We start from the raw sequence: 18622 nt of genomic DNA, 5'->3' as shown, positions 1-18622 counted from the left end.
CTTGGACTTCCGGAGGGCTGACTTTGAGCTGTTCAGGACACTGGTTGGCAGAGTCCCTTGGGAGTTGGTTCTGAAGGGCAGAGGAGTCCAGGAAGGCTGGGCACTCTTCAAGAAGGAAATCTTAATGGCTCAGGAGCGGTCTGTCCCCACGTGCCCAAAGACGAGCCAGCACGGAACTAGACCGGCCTGGCTGAACAGAGAGTTGTGGCTCAAGCTTAGGAGAAAAGGGAGGGTTTATAATCTTTGGAAAAGAGGGTGGGCTACTCAAGAGGACTATAAGGATGTTGCGAGGCTGTGCAGGGACAAAATTAGAAAGGCCAAAGCTCATCTGGAGCTCAATCTGGCTACTGCCGTTAAAGATAAGAAAAAATGTTTTTACAAATACATCAACACCAAAAGGAGGACTAAGGAGAATCTCCATCCTTTACTGGGTGCGGGGGGAAACTTAGTTACAAAAGATGAGGAAAAGGCTGAGGTACTCAATGCCTTCTTTCCCTCAGTCTTTAGCGGCAAGACCAGTTGTTCTCTGGATACCCGGTCCCCTGAGCTGGTGGAAGGGGATGGGGAGCAGGATGTGGCCCTCACTATCCACGAGGAAATGGTTGGTGACCTGCTACAGTGCTTGGATGTACGCAAGTCGATGGGGCCGGATGGGATCCACCCGAGGGTACTGAGAGAACTGGCGGAGGAGCTGGCCAAGCCGCTTTCCATCATTTATTGGCAGTCCTGGCTATCAGGAGAGATCCCAGTCGACTGGCGGCTAGCAAATGTGACGCCCATCTACAAGAAGGGCCAGAAGGTAGACCCGGGAAACTATAGGCCTGTTAGTTTGACATCAGTGCCAGGGAAGCTCATGGAGCAGATTATCTTGAGTGTCATCACGCAGCACTTGCAGGGCAACCAGGCGATCAGGCCCAGTCAGCATGGGTTTATGAAAGGTAGGTCCTGCTTGACTAACGTGATCTCCTTCTATGACAAAGTGACGCGCGTGGTGGATGAGGGGAAGGCTGTGGATGTGGTCTACCTTGACTTCAGTAAGGCTTTTGACACCGTTTCACACAACATTCTCCTCAAGAAACTGGCTGCTCGTGGCTTGGACTGGCGTACTCTTCATTGGGTTAAAAACTGGCTGGATGGCCGGGCCCAAAGAGTTGTGGTAAATGGAGTCAAATCTAGCTGGAGGCCGGTTACTAGTGGAGTCCCCCAGGGCTCATTGCTGGGGCCGGTCCTCTTTAATATCTTTATCGATGACCTGGATGAGGGGATCGAGTGCACCCTCAGTAAGTTTGCAGACAACACCAAGTTAGGGGTGTGTGTCGATCTGCTCGAGGGTAGGAAGGCCCTGCAGGAGGATCTGGATAGGCTGGACCAATGGGCTGAGGCCAACTGTATGAAGTTCAACAAGGCAAAGTGCCGGGTCCTGCACCTGGGGCGCACCAACCCCAAGCAGCGCTACAGGCTGGGAGATGAGTGGTTGGAAAGCTGCCTGGCCGAGAAGGACCTGGGAATACTGGTTGATAGGCAGCTGAATATGAGCCAGCAGTGTGCTCAGGTGGCCAAGAAGGCCGACAGCATCCTGGCTTGTATAAGAAACAGTGTGGCCAGCAGGGCTAGGGAAGTGATTGTCCCCCTGTACTCGGCTCTGGTGAGGCCGCACCTCGAGTACTGTGTTCAGTTTTGGGCCCCTCACTACAAGAAGGACATCGAGGTGCTCAAGTGAGTCCAGAGAAGGGCGACGAGGCTGGTGTGGGGTCTGGAGAACAAGTCTTACGAGGAGCGGCTGAGGGAGCTGGGGTTGTTTAGCCTGGAAAAGAGGAGGCTCAGGGGAGACCTCATCGCTCTCTATAGGTACCTTAAAGGAGGCTGTAGAGAGGTGGGGGTTGGTCTATTCTCCAATCACGTGCCTGGTGACAGGACGAGGGGGAATGGGCTAAAGTTGCGCCAGGGGAGATTTAGGTTGGATATCAGGAAGAACTTCTTTACCAAAAGGGTTGTTAGGCATTGGAATGGACTGCCCAGGGAAGTGGTTGAGTCGCCATCCCTGGAGGTCTTTAAAAGACGTTTAGATGTAGTCCTTAGTGATATGGTTTAGTGGAGGTCTTGTTAGTGTTAGGACAGAGGTTGGACTAGATGATCTTGGAGGTCTCTTCCAACCAAGACGATTCTGTGATTCTGTGATTCTGTTCCTTCCAACTCAAACCATTCTGTGAATCTACGATTCTTCAATTCTTTGAGTGTTTGCATTTAAACACCCCACAGAGATCTGTGGAAGCTTTAAGTGTTCCTAACTGAACAGAAGTCAATAGAAACTACTCCAAAATCTTGGGTCCTATCTGTGTAAAGCTGAGCACACAAAATTAGCAAGGATTCTCTGACACACTGTCCTCCCAAGTCCCCACTCGTAACACAAAACTAATCACAGAATCATCTAGGTTGGAAGAGACTTCCAAGATCACCGAGTCCAACCTCTGACCTAACACTAACAAGTTCTCCACTAAACCATATCACTAAGCTCAACATTTAAAACGTCTTTTAGAGACCTCCAGGGATGATGACTCAACCACTTCTGTGGGCAGCCTATTCCAATGCCTAACAACCCTTTCAGTAAAGAAGTTCTTCCTGATATCCAACCTAAATCTCCCCTGGCGCAACTTTAGCCCATTCCCCCTCGTCCTGTCACCAGACACGTGGGAGAATAGATCAACCCCCACCTCTCTACAGCCTCCTTTAAGATACCTGTAGAGTGCGATAAGGCCACCCCTGAGCCTCCTCTTCTCCAGACTGAACAACCCCAGCTCCCTCAGCCGCTCCTCGTAAGACTTGTTCTCCAGACCCTTCACCAGCTTCGTTGCCCGTCTCTGGACTCACTTGAGCACCTCAATGTCCTTCTTGTAGCGAGGGGCCCAAAACTGAACACAGTACTCGAGGTGCGGCCTCACCAGAGCCGAGTACAGGGGGACAATCACTTCCCTAGCCCTGCTGGCCACACTGTTTCTTATACAAGCCAGGATGCTGTCGGCCTTCTTGGCCACCTGAGCACACTGCTGGCTCATATTCAGCCGACTATCAACCAGTACTCCCAGGTCCTTCTCGGCCAGGCAGCTTTCTAACCAGTCATCTCCCAGCCTGTAGCGCTGCTTGGGGTTGGTGCGCCCCAGGTGCAGGATCCGGCACTTTGCCTTGTTGAACTTCATACAGTTGGCCTCAGCCCATTGGTCCAGCCTATCCAGATCCTCCTGCAGAGCCTTCCTACCCTCGAGCAGATCGACACACACCCCTAACTTGGTGTTGTCTGCAAACTTACTGAGGGTGCACTCGATCCCCTCATCCAGGTCATCGATAAAGATATTAAAGAGAACTGGCCCCAGTACTGAGCCCTGGGGGACTCCACTAGTGACTGGCCTCCATCTGGATTTAACTCCATTCACCATGACTCTTTGGGCCCGGCTACCCAGCCAGTTTCTAATCCAACAAAGCGTATGCCAGTCCAAGCCACGAGCAGCCAGTTTCTTGAGGAGAATGTTGTGTGAAACGGTGTCAAAAGCCTTACTGAAGTCAAGGTAGACCACATCCACAGCCTTCCCCTCATCCACCACGCGCGTCACTTTGTCATAGAAGGAGATCACGTTAGTCAAGCAGGACCTACCTTTCATAAACCCATGCTGACTGGGCCTGATCGCCTGGTTGCCCTGCAAGTGCTGCGTGATGACACTCAAGATAATCTGCTCCATGAGCTTCCCTGGCACTGATGTCAAACTAACAGGCCTATAGTTTCCCGGGTCTACCTTCTGGCCCTTCTTGTAGATGGGCGTCACATTTGCTAGCCGCCAGTCGACTGGGACCTCCCCGATAGCCAGGACTGCCGATAAATGATGGAAAGCAGCTTGGCCAGCTCTTCTGCCAGTTCTTCCGCCAGTTCTTATGTTGTTCTAAACCCGAATATCAATGAATACAAAGTACTCAAAATGCACCACTGAAAATGGAACAATAAAAAATTTTAACTCTGCACTTACTAATTAGATATGTACAGTTGGACAGATATCAAACCATATACAGACCTGTAAGAATCTTTAAAAAGAAATATCTTGTCAAAACCATACACCAAACCTATGGAAGAACTAGTTTATAACCAAATGATTAGATGCAATCATAACACAAAAATAAAAAGGCTGAATTAAGTTTGTGCAGCTTATTTAAACTACATTTCCTAAGTTCTAGGTGCTTCATTTCACAATCTTATTTTTCTCATGTATATATACTAATGCAGACATCCTTTTTTTTTCCCTCCAAATTACCATAGTCGAATCCTGAATGATACTTTTGTCATAATGGCATTACTCACTCTATGATCTGGTTGATATTAGACCTTAAGTACTGAATTTCAACACACGTAAATTTTTAATCCTTTAATGTCTCTATTCTGCCAGTAATTGATAAGGACAGTCATACTTAGAGGAGGTCTTAATTTAATCACCCTGGAAATCAATTAGAAGGTGAAAAACTTCCTTATATTGTTATTATGAAAATTTCCCGATCAAGTCCGCAACGCAATCGTAATCAATGCATGACTTTTCACACACGTTTAGTCAATACATAATTCAGTAGTTGCTTCTTCACCATTTAAAAACACAGTATGGGAAAGAATTCATATCTTAAAAGCAGGCATAATTTAAAAGCTTAATATCAGTCAAATGCAATGTCTCAAGTCATCAGATAAAATAATGCTTTACAGAAATAAACTAATAAAGGCCAAACATGAACCAGAAAGCATTCATTTCACATGAATTATCTCACCAGCCAATATAGTACTAGACCTCTCCTTGCTTCACCCTTGTTGAATACTTCCCATAGGATGCAAGAATAGGAAGAGCAGACAGCATTCTTCCTGTGCCTGTCCACAAACAACTCCTTAAAAATAAATAACCCAATACATACAAGAGCTTGTTATACTGCATCCCTTCACATCACTCTGAGTATCCTCCTGTAAGTTAGGGCCATTTTATCTGTATACAGAAGCCTTTCTTAAAATTGCTAAGAAACATTTTCTTCAATCTTATTGCACATTAAAGGATGGAGAAGAAATTGGACAAGATTTATCTATCACTTGGAATTATAGAACTTTGAAGAAAGAGCCACCTCTCTCTTCAAAATAGAATTCCTGCCATCCCACCTTGGACTAGGCAATATTTTCCAAACAGATGTAGTATAACTGTACCACTAAAAACACAAAATGAAGAGGATTTATCATTATTATCTAGACTAAAGTCTTGACCAAGTGTCATTACTGCCTTCTGACCCTACCACAAACAAAACCATAAGACTTTAGAAATAAAATACATCAGAAATTTGATGCTTGTTTAACATTTAAGATACAAGAATATTTATCAAGTCCCCTTTTCAAAAATAATTTGGGTTACAAGTCCAACTATAACAGCATATAAGTATCCCACAAAAATCTTACAAAGTATTGAAGCAGTAGTGTGGAAGACCTGCAATTGCACCAGTGAATGAAAAGCATTGGAAATGCCTGTCTCTATTCCATCAGATATTTGAGATGGAGAATTTCCAGAAGCTTTTATTTATTTTCTGTAAAAGATGAACATCCACTGTATTGCCATTTTCTATATTCAAGCAAGCTTCAAGTTCCTTCTTTGATCTGTACAATTTCAGTCCGTGCTTTAACTATATAGTCCTAGCTAAATGAAATGTGTCCATTTAACACATTGTACATGAATCTCTCGCATTCAAAACTTCCAGGAGATGCGTGGCACTTTTTAATAAAATTCCTGCATTTGTGCTGTTCCTACCTTCTAGCTTTATTGTTTATGTTTGTTATTTTCAGGAACACTTATTTTCCCAAATCTTTCCCTCAACAAGTTCCTCCATCTTGCACCATTTCTTAGGGGCACACTGCACAGAGGACACAAAAGGGATCCCAGAAGATGTTATGCCTGAAGCAAAACACAGCGCTTCCATAATTGTTTATTTTCAGATACATACATGAAGACGACCACTATCTGTGCTGCACATAGAGGAGGCAGAAAGAATGAAAAGTCTCCTTGAACTCTCTCCTCCCCTTCTTCGCCCTTGTAAACACAGAATATAATCCCACCTTTGACTTCTTCTGCAAAGTGAACCAATGTGTAAGAACTCCATTCTTACTGAACAAAGGGCAGACTAGATGATAAAACAACAACAACAACAAAAATTCCACAGTAACTATCATTAAATTCAACGAGTATTCTTTGTGCAGACACCTATACAGAGTTCCTACATCAAATAGTATTGGTATTTTGTTTGGAGATGAGCAAGAAAAAGAAACACCAAATATACAGATGTGCTTCATTTGTGGAAATTAATCTTGTATAACATAGCTTGGTATATAAATGGTAACACTCACAGATTAGCTTATAAAAAAATACAAACTTGGTAACTATTCTTATTACTATTGACTGAACATATGTGCTTCGAAATAATTGATAAAAAGCTTTTCTTATGCTAATTCTTGGATTTGTCACCTGCAGAGAGAAGGACCACTACATCTCAAAATAGAGAATCATGTTTGCACACAATGAACAGAAACACAACTAGAGTTGTGACAAAAGGGGAAGAACTGCTGTTTTATGGAGTATAGGTCATGTGACATGTTTAGGATAATCGAAAAAGACCCAATTCCGTAACTGATTTTGTACAAAGGGCTGAAACAATGATCTAGTCTGGCAAAGTTTTTTTTTTTTTCCTCGGGAAGCTCAATATAAGAGCAGAAAATTCTGCTTTTACAACTTCTATAGTTGGGACTACTACACGCCCTTAAAGTTCATGCACACAAGCAGAAGAATCTGTTTTTAACCACACAGTGCAGAATGTCACACAACACCAGCAAAAACATGCTTTAGCACTAAAGCCTAAAACATGCAAAAAAATAAAAATAAAAATAAATGCAATTGTATGCCAAAGCTTGTGCTGCATAGCTGATCTGTTAAACTGCAAAAGGTAAATATGAGAAATCATACAAATCATACAAAAGGGGAGATTTTTTTTTTTCCTCTGGTGGCTATAATAAGTCTTTCTTACAATAAAAAGATGGAAAAAGCAGATACTTGATACTGATAGAAATGTGTCCATGCCTAACAAAACCAGTTCATCTTAGTGAAAATATTACACCTGTGACACTGGCAAGGTCAGCATCAGCTTGGCTTATTTGCTGCCTAAGTCCCTGTTGTGCACGTTACAAAATGTTTTAAGATGTTTTGTTCATAAAGCAGCACAGTTCCTTTGTTGTGCTGGGTCACTCCTTTTTTCTCCAGATGCAGCTCTTCTTTCTCCCTATCTTTAGGCTTCTTGGGATGCAGAAGGAAGGAAGAAAGGAATGTTTTTCAAGATGAAACTGAATTCACATGAAGTTCTAGAACTAAATCCTAGATAAAATGTCTTTGCAAACAGTTCTCAGGCAGAAAAAAAAAAAAAGATGGCTCCCCTTCTTACTGAAGACAGTCACTTCACGGTTATATAGAGGACCTTTATCTTACTTTCTCTTGCTGAAGATGAAGACATGAGTTCAAACTGTCCTTTTGTGAAGACAAGAGGAGAAAATGTAAGAATGTGGCATAAAAATTAAAAGAAGGTCTAAGGAGAAGTCCTGGGGCAGCAACCTAGACAAAAAGAAAGCAGTAAAATTCTTGTTCCAAGAGCTCTTTAGTGCATGATTTAATAAAACAGTCTAAAAAATGAGAGGCATTATCAAAAGTTCCTTGAGATATAAAGAGTGTTCCCCAAACCAGCTAACATAGTGTTCTCTATACTTTCTATCTCAGTATTTGACAGCTTGGTATAAGAATTTCTTTTGTAATAGTGTTCCCCTCAGAAAATCTTGTTTACTTTCTTCAGTTCAATATAATGAAATAAAAAAGGATGTTTTTTAAAAGGCTCACTATGTAAGGAAAAAATGCCAGCAGAGAAACAAAGAATACACAAAGCCAAACTAAGGAAAAGGTCAATTTCTCTCTTTCTTTTCTAGTTCTCTTCATTTTTTTTTAGGGTAAGACTGAATCAAACAAATTTAATAGCATTTTCTGCAAAGTTGTGCCGACAGATTTGGGAAACCACAGGCTATGGTCAGCTTAACCTTTGTCCCCAGGAACACCATGTAGCAAATCTTCATGGAGGTCATATTCAGGCACACAAAGGACATGGATAACTGGGAAAAACCAACAATTTACAGGACAAATTGTGCCTGACCAGCCTGATTGCCTTCTGTGATGAAAGGACTGGCTCAGTAGCCAAAGGGGAGAGCACACCTTGGTTTTAGCAAGGTTTTCAACATGGTTTCTCACAGTATCCTTCCATCAGGCCAGAGAAATAGATGGATTATAGGTGGACTATAAATATGGGTAAAAAAAGCAGACTGAACAGCAGGACTCAAAGGCCTGTGACAAGTAGCACAAAGTCCAAAGGGCAGCATTTCTGAGAGAGTGGCCCTGAGACCAGTTCAGTTTAACAGCTTTATTTGTTAAAAAGGAAGCCTGGGGAATTGGAAGGACTGTACTCTCAAAAAAGTTTGCACATGACAAAAAATTGAGGGCTACAGTTGACATGATGCAAATAAGAGGAGTCCTGACAGGCTGGAGAAATGGCTGGTAGGAATCGTGAAACTGAACATCATTCACAGTTTCACTAGGTTAATCCGAGTTTGTAATGTGATATATGTAGGAAAAACATTCTTAGAGGTCACAAAATCAGCCCATTTACTCCAAAGCAGAATTTTACCTACGTTATTCCTGGGAGATGCTCATCCAACTGTTCTTTAAAATCTCCCATACCAGAGCTTTCTTTTTTTTTTTTTTCTCACAATGATCTATTCCTTTACCCCACTAGCCCAAGTCTTTTAGAAAAAAAAATGTTTTGAGAAAACAATACTCTCTTGCTATATTTTAAGTACCTTATGAGTACATTGCTCCTTTATTCACAATAGACAGGGAGAAAAGTTCATTCTCTTCTTTTAACTACATATTTTTACATCCTTTAAGACCACTTTTATGTCTCGTTTTAGTCTTTATTTTTCTAAACCTTAATTTATTTAGCCTTTCCTCTTATATTGTTCTTAGACATGCAATCATGTTCATTTTCTTGGTCTTCAGTCATAATGTGTTCCATAAGCTGCTTTTGAGATGCTGGAAAAGGCCTGCTTATTTAGCTCCATATGCTAATGAAAATATCTGGGTCTTCCACTAACTATGAAGTGCTTGCTCAAGATTATATGGAGTGGAATTCATTTTACATTACTGGAGAGTTCACTGATGAAGAGCTACGTGGAGACCAAACACTGAATGACCACAGCCATTCTCAACACTTTTGCTCAGATCTAATGTAAACGATGCTTTTGCAATGTTCCATGGCAATGAGTATTAAGAAACACTGTTTCTGGAAAGATTCTCCACTCTGAGGAATGTGTGTGTATCTGACTCAGAAACTGGCAGTAAAAACACTAGCACAGGTGTATTTAAAAAAAATACACATTTTTAAGGCAACTTCAAGACACTAAAAATGTCATTGTAAAAGACTCTACTTGTAATGCTGAATATATGAACATCTTACCTCAAACAGTTATTTCCTAATCATTACAGAGCTGAATTTGCATCACATAGAGGTTGGCAAAGAATTCATATCACAGGCAAGACAATCTTGTTTTTAAATATAGTATCCTAGTTCAGAAAACTTGGATTCAAAGCAAGGCCCAACACAAAGGTTCTTCAGAGTGGACTGCATTTTGATTAATATTATGTGAATAACTTCCTTTCTGTTGAAGTAGCATACAAGAGCAATAATGTTAAAATAACGCTATCTGATTCAACAGTTTTTAAAAAGCACAATGAATCTTTCACCCACCAAGAAAAAAAAAAATATTTTATCACTAAATAAATGATGCACATAGACGTACAACTATAACTCCTGAAATCAAGCTGATTATACTTCAAGCAATGCATGAAGTATGCTTGGAGGATTTGTTTTTTTCCACTTCTTAGAAAGAATATGCAATATTATTTACAAAACCCACTACAATGCCACAAAATTGTCAATTTATGTTCAATGTTATATTTGAAATGTAGCCTGATTTTGAGAGGTCAGGATGAACATAGTCTTCCACACATCCATCTTTCTACTCTGTGATTTCTATAGACAGTATCATCCACAGCTTGTAGCTGCACATCACAACTTAAATACAAACTTGGTTGTTCAGTTATTGATTGCTACTGAGCAGAAGTTACATGTGATTTTTGAGCCAAAGCAGAGTCCAACTGGGAGGATACTGTATTCCCTCATTCATCAAATTATACAGGTGCACATGGGATATGATGAGTATTTAGTGGACAGTATCATGAGCACAGAGATATGGGCACAAGTACTGGCATATTTCTCACTAATAAATAATTTCCAATTGTTCACAGGCTTGTGCCTGAAACCAAAGGATCTCATTTAACTTCCCATATTCTCTTGTTCTGTCTTGTCCATTTCCTGCAGATGACACTGAGCCGTACCTATGAGATCTTAAACTGCATTCCTCTACTGAAATTCCTAAGCTTTTTCCTTCAGAAGGAAATTTAAACACTCACAAGGCTGAAACCAAGTACAATTTGTAAATCCTCCTTGTTCCAAAAGGAACAAACAGAACTATTAGGCTTTTTAAAAGGAAATAATTCCAAAATACAGAAGGTGCTTCTTTCTTTTGTAGCAACTGATTCACTCCTTATAGAGTGATGAGACTTCACATACAAACCACAAATGCATTGAGTTTGTCTTCAAGGAGACCAGCTACTTCTGTAACATGGATTCCAAGGAGCTTTCTCAGTCATGTGTCCAACTGTTAGCAATTTCCATCCTTTCTAACTAAAACAAGCCCTATTCCGTCAGTTCTACCACAGACTTTCTCCCTTGCAAAGGTTCAATCAGAGGAAACATTCAAAAAGAGCTACATGCAATCCATGGTTGTACTTTAGACAACTAAGTTGTAGTCCTGAAACTCCTAACTCAGATGTTGTTTGAACCCAGAATATCTGGGATACATTTGCAACATTAAGTTAAGTTGCTTTTTGGGCACAGAAGTTACATGGCTTTAAAACAACTAAGTAGTCTGTCATCTACTTGCTCAATAAATTCTGGAAACTAAATGTTCTTCCTTTTAATCTGTACTTTGGAGCTTAATCTAGTATACTTGCTAAAGTATACTAGTATACTGGTATACTACGGCAGCTTTTTTTGACAGGATTATCTACAAAATTTGAAAAAACAGTGGCACTGTTTCTGTAAGAATGCAAAGTATATGCCAATGTATTCAATAGGGTGCACATGTGCTTTCTCAAGGAGTCATGTTTTCAAAGAAAAATGCAATCCTCCTGCTTTCCATTAAACAAAAAGGTGAAGTTGCATACTCTCTAGGAGATATTTATGTGTTATGAAATCTGAACAAGAAGGTAGTGCCTCAAATTAGAACCAATGATCCTAAGTAGGACTCATTTACACAGGTCATCTTTCATACACTTTTTTTTTTAATCCATTCATGCACCTCAAGTCCTGACCCTCAACCAAAGACCAAAAGGTAATTGAGAGGAAGAACTCTTTTCATAAATATACCCGTTGGCTAGTTGCTGATATTCACACAGAGACATACGTACTTCAGCAGTTCTGCATACTGCTTTCCATGGACTGTGTTTGACAATCTCAGTGGATCTTACTGTGAGCCTTGGTACACCTCCACTTGAAAGCTGATGAAGACCCTAACTTTGCTGCACAGAAAACTATTCTACAACTCATCCAGTTGTTAGCAACGAAAGCTAGGTTAACAAAACACCATGCTCATTACCTTCACCCTCAGGGTTTTCTGGACTTACACATTAGACTCAGTCATTAAAGGAATAATACAAGTGTAAGTTGAATTTAAATGATAATCAAAAAATCTACTTTTTACAATTCTTTCAGATGCCTTCCTACACCATCTATAAAATATACAGTGCTTCCCTTTCCCATTAGAGAATCAGTGAGACAAACAGAACAATGCTCCTGCAGCATTTAGACAGCTGCATCATACCAGCTGTAGTGCTAAAGTAAGCCACACAAAATAACAAAGTTGTAAAACCTTCTAGCCATTTCTAAAGTGCTTTTTAAGTATAAAGTCTGGCGTTAAGTAGAATGTGAACTTTTTAGTGTGTAAATGGACTTCATTTAGGGTGGTGATCAGCAGCACAGAGTCCGGCTGGAGACCTGTGACTAGCGGTGTTCCCCAGGGGTCGGTGCTGGGTCCAGTCTTGTTCAACATCTTCATCGATGACCTTGATGAGGGAACAGTGTCTGCCCTCAGCAAGTACGCCGATGACACAAAGCTGGGAGGAGTGGCTGACACGCCAGAAGGCTGTGCTGCCATTCAGCGAGACCTGGACAGGCTGGAGAGATGGGCAGGAAGAAACCAAATGAGGTTTAATAAGAGCAAGTGTAGAGTCCTGCACCTGGGAAGGAACAACTGGACGTATCAGTACAGGCTGGGGGATGACCTGCTGGAGAGGAGCTCTGAGGAGAACAACCTGGGGGTCCTGGTGGACGACAGGTTGACCATGAGCCAGCAGCGTGCCCTCGTGGCCAAGAAGGCCAATGGGATCTTGGCGTGCATTAAAAGGAGTGTGGCCAGCAGGTCAAGGGAGGTGATCCTCCCCCTCTACTCAGCCCTGGTCAAGCCACACCTGGAGTACTGTGTCCAGTTCTGGGCTCCCCGTTACAAAAAAGACAGGGATCTCCTGGAAAGAGTCCAGCAGAGGTCCACAAAGATGGTATGGGGCCTGGAGCATCTTCCCTATGAAGAAAGGCTGAGACACCTGGGTCTGTTCAGCCTGAAGAAAAGAAGACTGAGAGGGGATCTCATCAATGTATATAAATACCTGAAGTGTGGGAGACAGAGGGATTTGGCCAACCTCTTCTCAGTGGTTTGTGGGGACAGGGCAAGGGGTAACGGCCACAAGATGGAGCGCAGGAAGTTCCGCACCAACATGAGAAATAACTTCTTCACGGTGAGTGTGATGGAGTACTGGAACAGGCTGCCCAGGGAGGTTGTGAAGTCTCCTTCTCTGGAGATATTTAAGGCCCATCTGGATGCCTACCTGGGCAGCCTGCTCCAAGGAACCTACTTTGGCAGGGGGATTGAACCCGATGATCTTTTGAGGTCCCTTCCAACCGCTACAATTCCGTGATTCTGTGATTTCCCCTTCTGAAAATGGAACCTAAAGGAATAACCCAAATAATTGAATTCCTCCAGCAAGGTGTTTTGAAAGTGTAATCCTTTCACTTTAGCCAGCTTCTAAATGCTGAGAGTGAAGTCAGGTTTCCCTTTTTTGTGTTATTATATTGAATTTAAACAAAAGGTTCAGATTTCAGAATTGGTGAAATTCTTCAGATAAAGCATGCATGTTAGCCATGTTGCTTCCAGCAAATTTACATTGGGAAAAAAAAAAAAAAAAAAAAGAGGCATCTGCAATTTCCTCTTTTACAAAGAGAAATAGTGTGTGTTAATACAGAAATATGGTATTCTCACAGACACAGACAATTAATGTATTTTTTCCTCCCGTTTTGTCCTTCTTGTAATTGTCTTATACATGATCTGGCAGACAAAAAATGCAAGGCACTTTATTAATCACTGATGATTAAATAACTTTGGCTGAAAGGAAATCAGGCCCCATGTTTAGGGCACAAACTAAAGATTTTGGAAACCTTGATTTAAATCTCTTTTCTACTATTGACTTCCTGCAGGACCCGAGTGGTCCACTTGGGCCCATATTCAGAGAGGCAATCAAGTTTCAATTAAAAGCAATGGATTGTAGTTCCCAACTATGCACTGGAATCTGGGCCTTGCTCTGCACACTTCAGGTCCTCATCTATAAAATCAGAATGATAGCACTTTGCTGTCTCATGGGGAAGATACAAAGATAACACCTGAATACCCCAGTCTTCAGAGTGATGGGGGATGGATTAGCTCCTTAGCTAAAATAAGAACGATAACAGTTCCTTTGTCTGGTGGCATTTTTCTACATCAATGAGTGCTGCTGTCTCTAAGAACTTCAAGTGATACAAATAGTGTTAAAGTTTGCGTCTTCAGTGAAATGACATTACAGATGGCTAAAATTTCTTTACAGTTTGAAGAACAATGAAGTTGCGTATGGATGGTCCTGGCAAAAGCAAACCTTTTCTTTACCTGACTTCCTCTCATGTAATGTATACTCACAGCACATCTTTGCAGCTGGAGGCTTTGTGACAGACAGAAAGACGCTGCTTAGCATAGCCAGTGTTTACTGCCTAACTTTTTTTTTTTTTTTAATATGAATTTGGAGTAATTCCCAGATAATACATCTGCACCTATTACTTGCACCTTGGAGTGTAAGACCAGCTGGGAAGGTACTGAGGACAACCGCATTTATCAGCAATGAATAAACTGATCTATCTTTTTCTGGATTAACAGTGGGTGATCACACACGGACCAAGAAGTATCTATCTGCTGACTGACATATACAAGCTGGCACACTTTTGTGTCAAAAATGTACACAGCTGCATGCACACTAAAGCCATTCCATCTATAAAGTACAATTGCCAACTGCCTGTTCTCAGAGATGGGTAAAGAGAGAGGGCCTCAAAAACTAAACAAGTGCAAAGAACAATTTTCATTCCTGTAAGCACCTTTTATTCCAAACCCTTCTGTTGTTTTTCTTTGGTTGGTTTGTTTGTTTTTTACAGTTTTCCTTCCATGTTTTGGAAGGACTAGTGACTACTTAGAAAAAAGAGATTTTCATTTCTCATAAACTTTGAGATGTCAAGCATATAAATTACACATTTCGAGGTACCAAACACACTGATTTAACTTGATTGTCAGTCATTACCAGCAGATGTCTGGACAAATTGCCTAGCTTGTTTCGGTTCTAGCTCATCTCCAGATACTCTGTCTAATAGCTAAGATAATATAAAGATGTCTAATATGTCTAATAGAAAGATCACAATCCAAAGAGATAATAAATTGTATTTATTCATACAGTATTATCAGCCATCATGCACCAATATGAAGGGAGCTTTATTCTAACATCTTCTTTGAACCCATCTGTCCAAACTCTCTCAAATCACCATCTCAAGAAACCTTGTTTGCAGTTTGTTTGTACAATATAACAGAACACAAGACTGAATCATGCTCAAGTAGTTTGTGTTTGGGCTTTTTTGATCACAAATAAACAGGCATGTTAAAAATCCAAATAGTGCATCACCCTCTTCCCCAGCACTCCCAGACTTCTGATGAGAAGCAGGAAATTTTGTGATACCCATATTGGAGTGATGGGGCTGACTGGAGCTCCACTGAGAAAAATTGCAGCTTAGTTGATCCTTAGATCACCACAAACGATAACAGGCAAAAAAAAATAAAAAAAATATAAAGGCTGAAAACTTTGATGTAAGGAAAGCTATTGAGTGATTTGTCTGAGGAAGGAAGCCCAGCAGTTGTTTCTACAGATTCCTGCACAGACACAGGTTTTGCAAGTCAACACAGTGTAAATATTTAACTAACACATTATCACTTGTTATTATTGCTTCACTACAAATCAAGTAAACACCTAGCAAGAAAAAAAATGATCAACTTTTTTTTTTTTAACATCACATTCAATGGGTCATCATAGAGAGATGGAGAAGGTGATTTGTGTTTTATATAAAAACTGAATTCTCACACACGAACAGACACACATGCAAGCAGCAAGATGTGTGCTCAAATATTCTTGCTGTGGTGCCCCAGAAGACAAGACACATCAGCTACTGAGTCCTCTTCAAACCTTTGGACTTCTATCAGGTGCCAACAACACTGCATGTTTTTTGCAGCCTTAACTCTTAACAAAAAAGGCTCTCAGTACGAGGTTAAGTTGCATTACAGTGTAGTGTGTCCTTTGCACCATCAGCATGCCATCTAACACTTGCTGTCACTCGTACCTAGATTCCTTTTAGATTTTCCATTGCTGCTGTAAGTCTCATGAGTTGATATATATCTTCTACACACTTTTTTCTTTTTTTTTTTTTTTATCTTCAGCTGATTTCTTCTTGTACTTTTAAAAGCTCATGTTCTATTCACACCAATGTAATATTTCACCGACAGACCTCTGTAACATCTCAAACATGCAATTAGGTTCACCTAGATATTTTCCCAAAACCTGTATTATCTGTATCTTTGCTTTATCCTCAACATTAAGACATCAGCAAAATCTGAGAATCACAGAATATAGGTATGCTTAGATCTGAAAAACTCCCAGCTCCAAACTAAATGCATAATCAAAAAGAGAGGTGATAATACCCAGCATATTTCTGTCAGATTGGCAGCCTTTTTTCTCTCTCTGACAAAGCTATTAGAACAACACAAATGCTCTGAACATGGAAAAGAGCACTTTCTGAACACTCATGCAATCTCAAGAATTCTCAAGCAGATATCAAAGAAAACATGCCATAGTACTCACAGCAAATTCATTGAAAAGTTTATATCCCATAGGAATAAATAAAATCCATTTTATATTCACCACTAGGAAACTAGTCAAATATGCAGCAACATTCACCTTTGTGTACATCTGTATGCCCAAAGCCAAGGGAACAGAAATTCCACATGTCCAATAAAGTTTTCCATAGGCTTTTTATGTGAGAATCAAAATAGGCCATATATCAGTAACAATCACATTATGCTCACAAATTAAAACTCACAGATTTTACCATGAAAATAAAGTGGAATATGATATTAAATGGTTAAACAAATGTAGAGTATAACTGGTATATTTTGTAAGTCGTTTAAATTCATTTACCTGTAAAGTAAGTATTGGCAGGAAGAGTGGAACTAGCAAATCTGTAATATCCATTTCCTGGGAAACGGATTCCTTTCGTTACTTCTGCACTCAATGTAGCTAAAGATGAATCCATCCTTTCCACCTGGTAGATGGGAGAAGGTCCATTAAGTTCTTCAGGTTCACTCCAGATTATCTTTACCATTGTGCTGTTTATTCCTTCAACACGAGGGGCAGCAAGTTTTCTTGGAGCTGTGCATTAAAAAAAATATTTAGGAATTACAGTGCATACTTGGGAAATTATTTATTATGCATAACAATTATTGCAAAACATCCCACTTCAATCCTGGCCCTTTTAAGGATAAACAGATATCCACAGAAGCTTTAGAAAAAAAATACTAAACTTTATAGGAACTTACTCTCAACGTCACAAGAAATACTTTGTGTATTTATTCAAGCTTTGGATAAGTGTCTCCAGTATTACATCCAAACTAAAAAATAAAAATAAAAAAAATCCATACCCTTTTAGAATCTGAATCAACTTCATCATAAAAAGCATTTTTGTATTCCTTCCTTGGTAAGTCTCTCATGCCATACTCAACTGTAACTTGTATGATTTTCAGTACTGAATTTGAATAAAAAAACAAAGGAGAATCTGAATGGTTGATTAACTCTTACTACAGCTCAGCAGTACAGTACATGACAACACAAGTCTTTTATCAGCAGATAAACTTATCCTAGTCAACAAGAGCAGAGCAGCTATCCATCCACAATACTGAAGGCCCACCGGGATGTTTCCCTCACAGAACACACACAACCTAATAAGATATTATCATACGTTCAGAAAATTATTCAGTTCAAGAAAGTGCTCCCCTCTAACTTTTCTCCACCATCATTGGTACACAGTAAGACTCTAAACAAGATTGTTTCTGTGAATGTATCAACAAAAGATAGCTTTATCTTATTACAATGATCCTCCTACTGATAAAACCAATATGCTAATATTCCATTAAACATTCTGATAAGAGCTGGTCAGTCTATAGATGTATTATAAACAGATTTATTTATTTATTTTAATACTGTACAGTAAGCCACTGGAGGGCAGCAAGACCTGTTTGGTTAATGGCACAATGGCCATACAGGTGGAAAAGGAATGGACAACCACTGAAACAGTAAAAGGCATAGTCTGGAGAAGGAGTACAAGAACACTTTACTGTTTATAGAACCTATATCCATCTTATCTTGCCTTTTTCCTTCCCCTCCTCTCTGTGATAAAGAAAAGGATTTAACAACAGAAACTTCATTTGTACCCAGGAAGTGAAATACAATGACAACTTGTAAAAATTACTTGTTCCCATAATGACATAGTAACGAGCAATAAACGCCTCTCAAGAACAATAAAACCTGAATTAAAATATGGGTCTTTGAAATCTGACATTACTTCACAGCACATCATTGTATATAGGATGAGTTCTTTAGAGAAAAAGAGATTGCTTCATTTAAAATGAATTAATAACATCCTTTTAAACATTAGCGCATTTTCAAGATCATTAACATATTTTTCATTTTTCCTATTTGCCTGTAGCATGTTGCTACCTTTTTTCTTTCTTTTCCCTCCCTTCCCCCCAACTTGATAAATATTCTTCTTGGAGAAAGCAGGGAGTAGAGGAACTGGGAAGCTGCCAATGACACTATGTGCTGTAAATTCCTGCTTAGGCATCATTTATGACTTCACAATCTAATTAGTATCTCACGCTATGTAGAAATTTACAATGTCAAAATTGAGGTAATGCAGC

The 18622-nt window shown here is 40.2% G+C and overlaps 1 protein-coding gene across 1 annotated transcript in view; it reads right to left on the bottom strand.

Annotated features, from left to right (window-relative positions):
- Positions 1–18622, bottom strand: part of USH2A (usherin) — a 420079-nt gene that overhangs the window by 281417 nt on the left and 120040 nt on the right. Inside the window, 1 exon segment of the mRNA XM_040551919.1 lies at positions 16848–17078. Within this exon segment, the coding sequence (XP_040407853.1) occupies positions 16848–17078 (231 nt within the window).

Source organism: Cygnus olor, chromosome 3 (genome assembly GCF_009769625.2).
Source record: "Cygnus olor isolate bCygOlo1 chromosome 3, bCygOlo1.pri.v2, whole genome shotgun sequence".
In the NCBI taxonomy this organism is placed as follows: domain Eukaryota; kingdom Metazoa; phylum Chordata; class Aves; order Anseriformes; family Anatidae; genus Cygnus; species Cygnus olor.
This window is presented reverse-complemented; position numbering and strand designations above follow the sequence as displayed.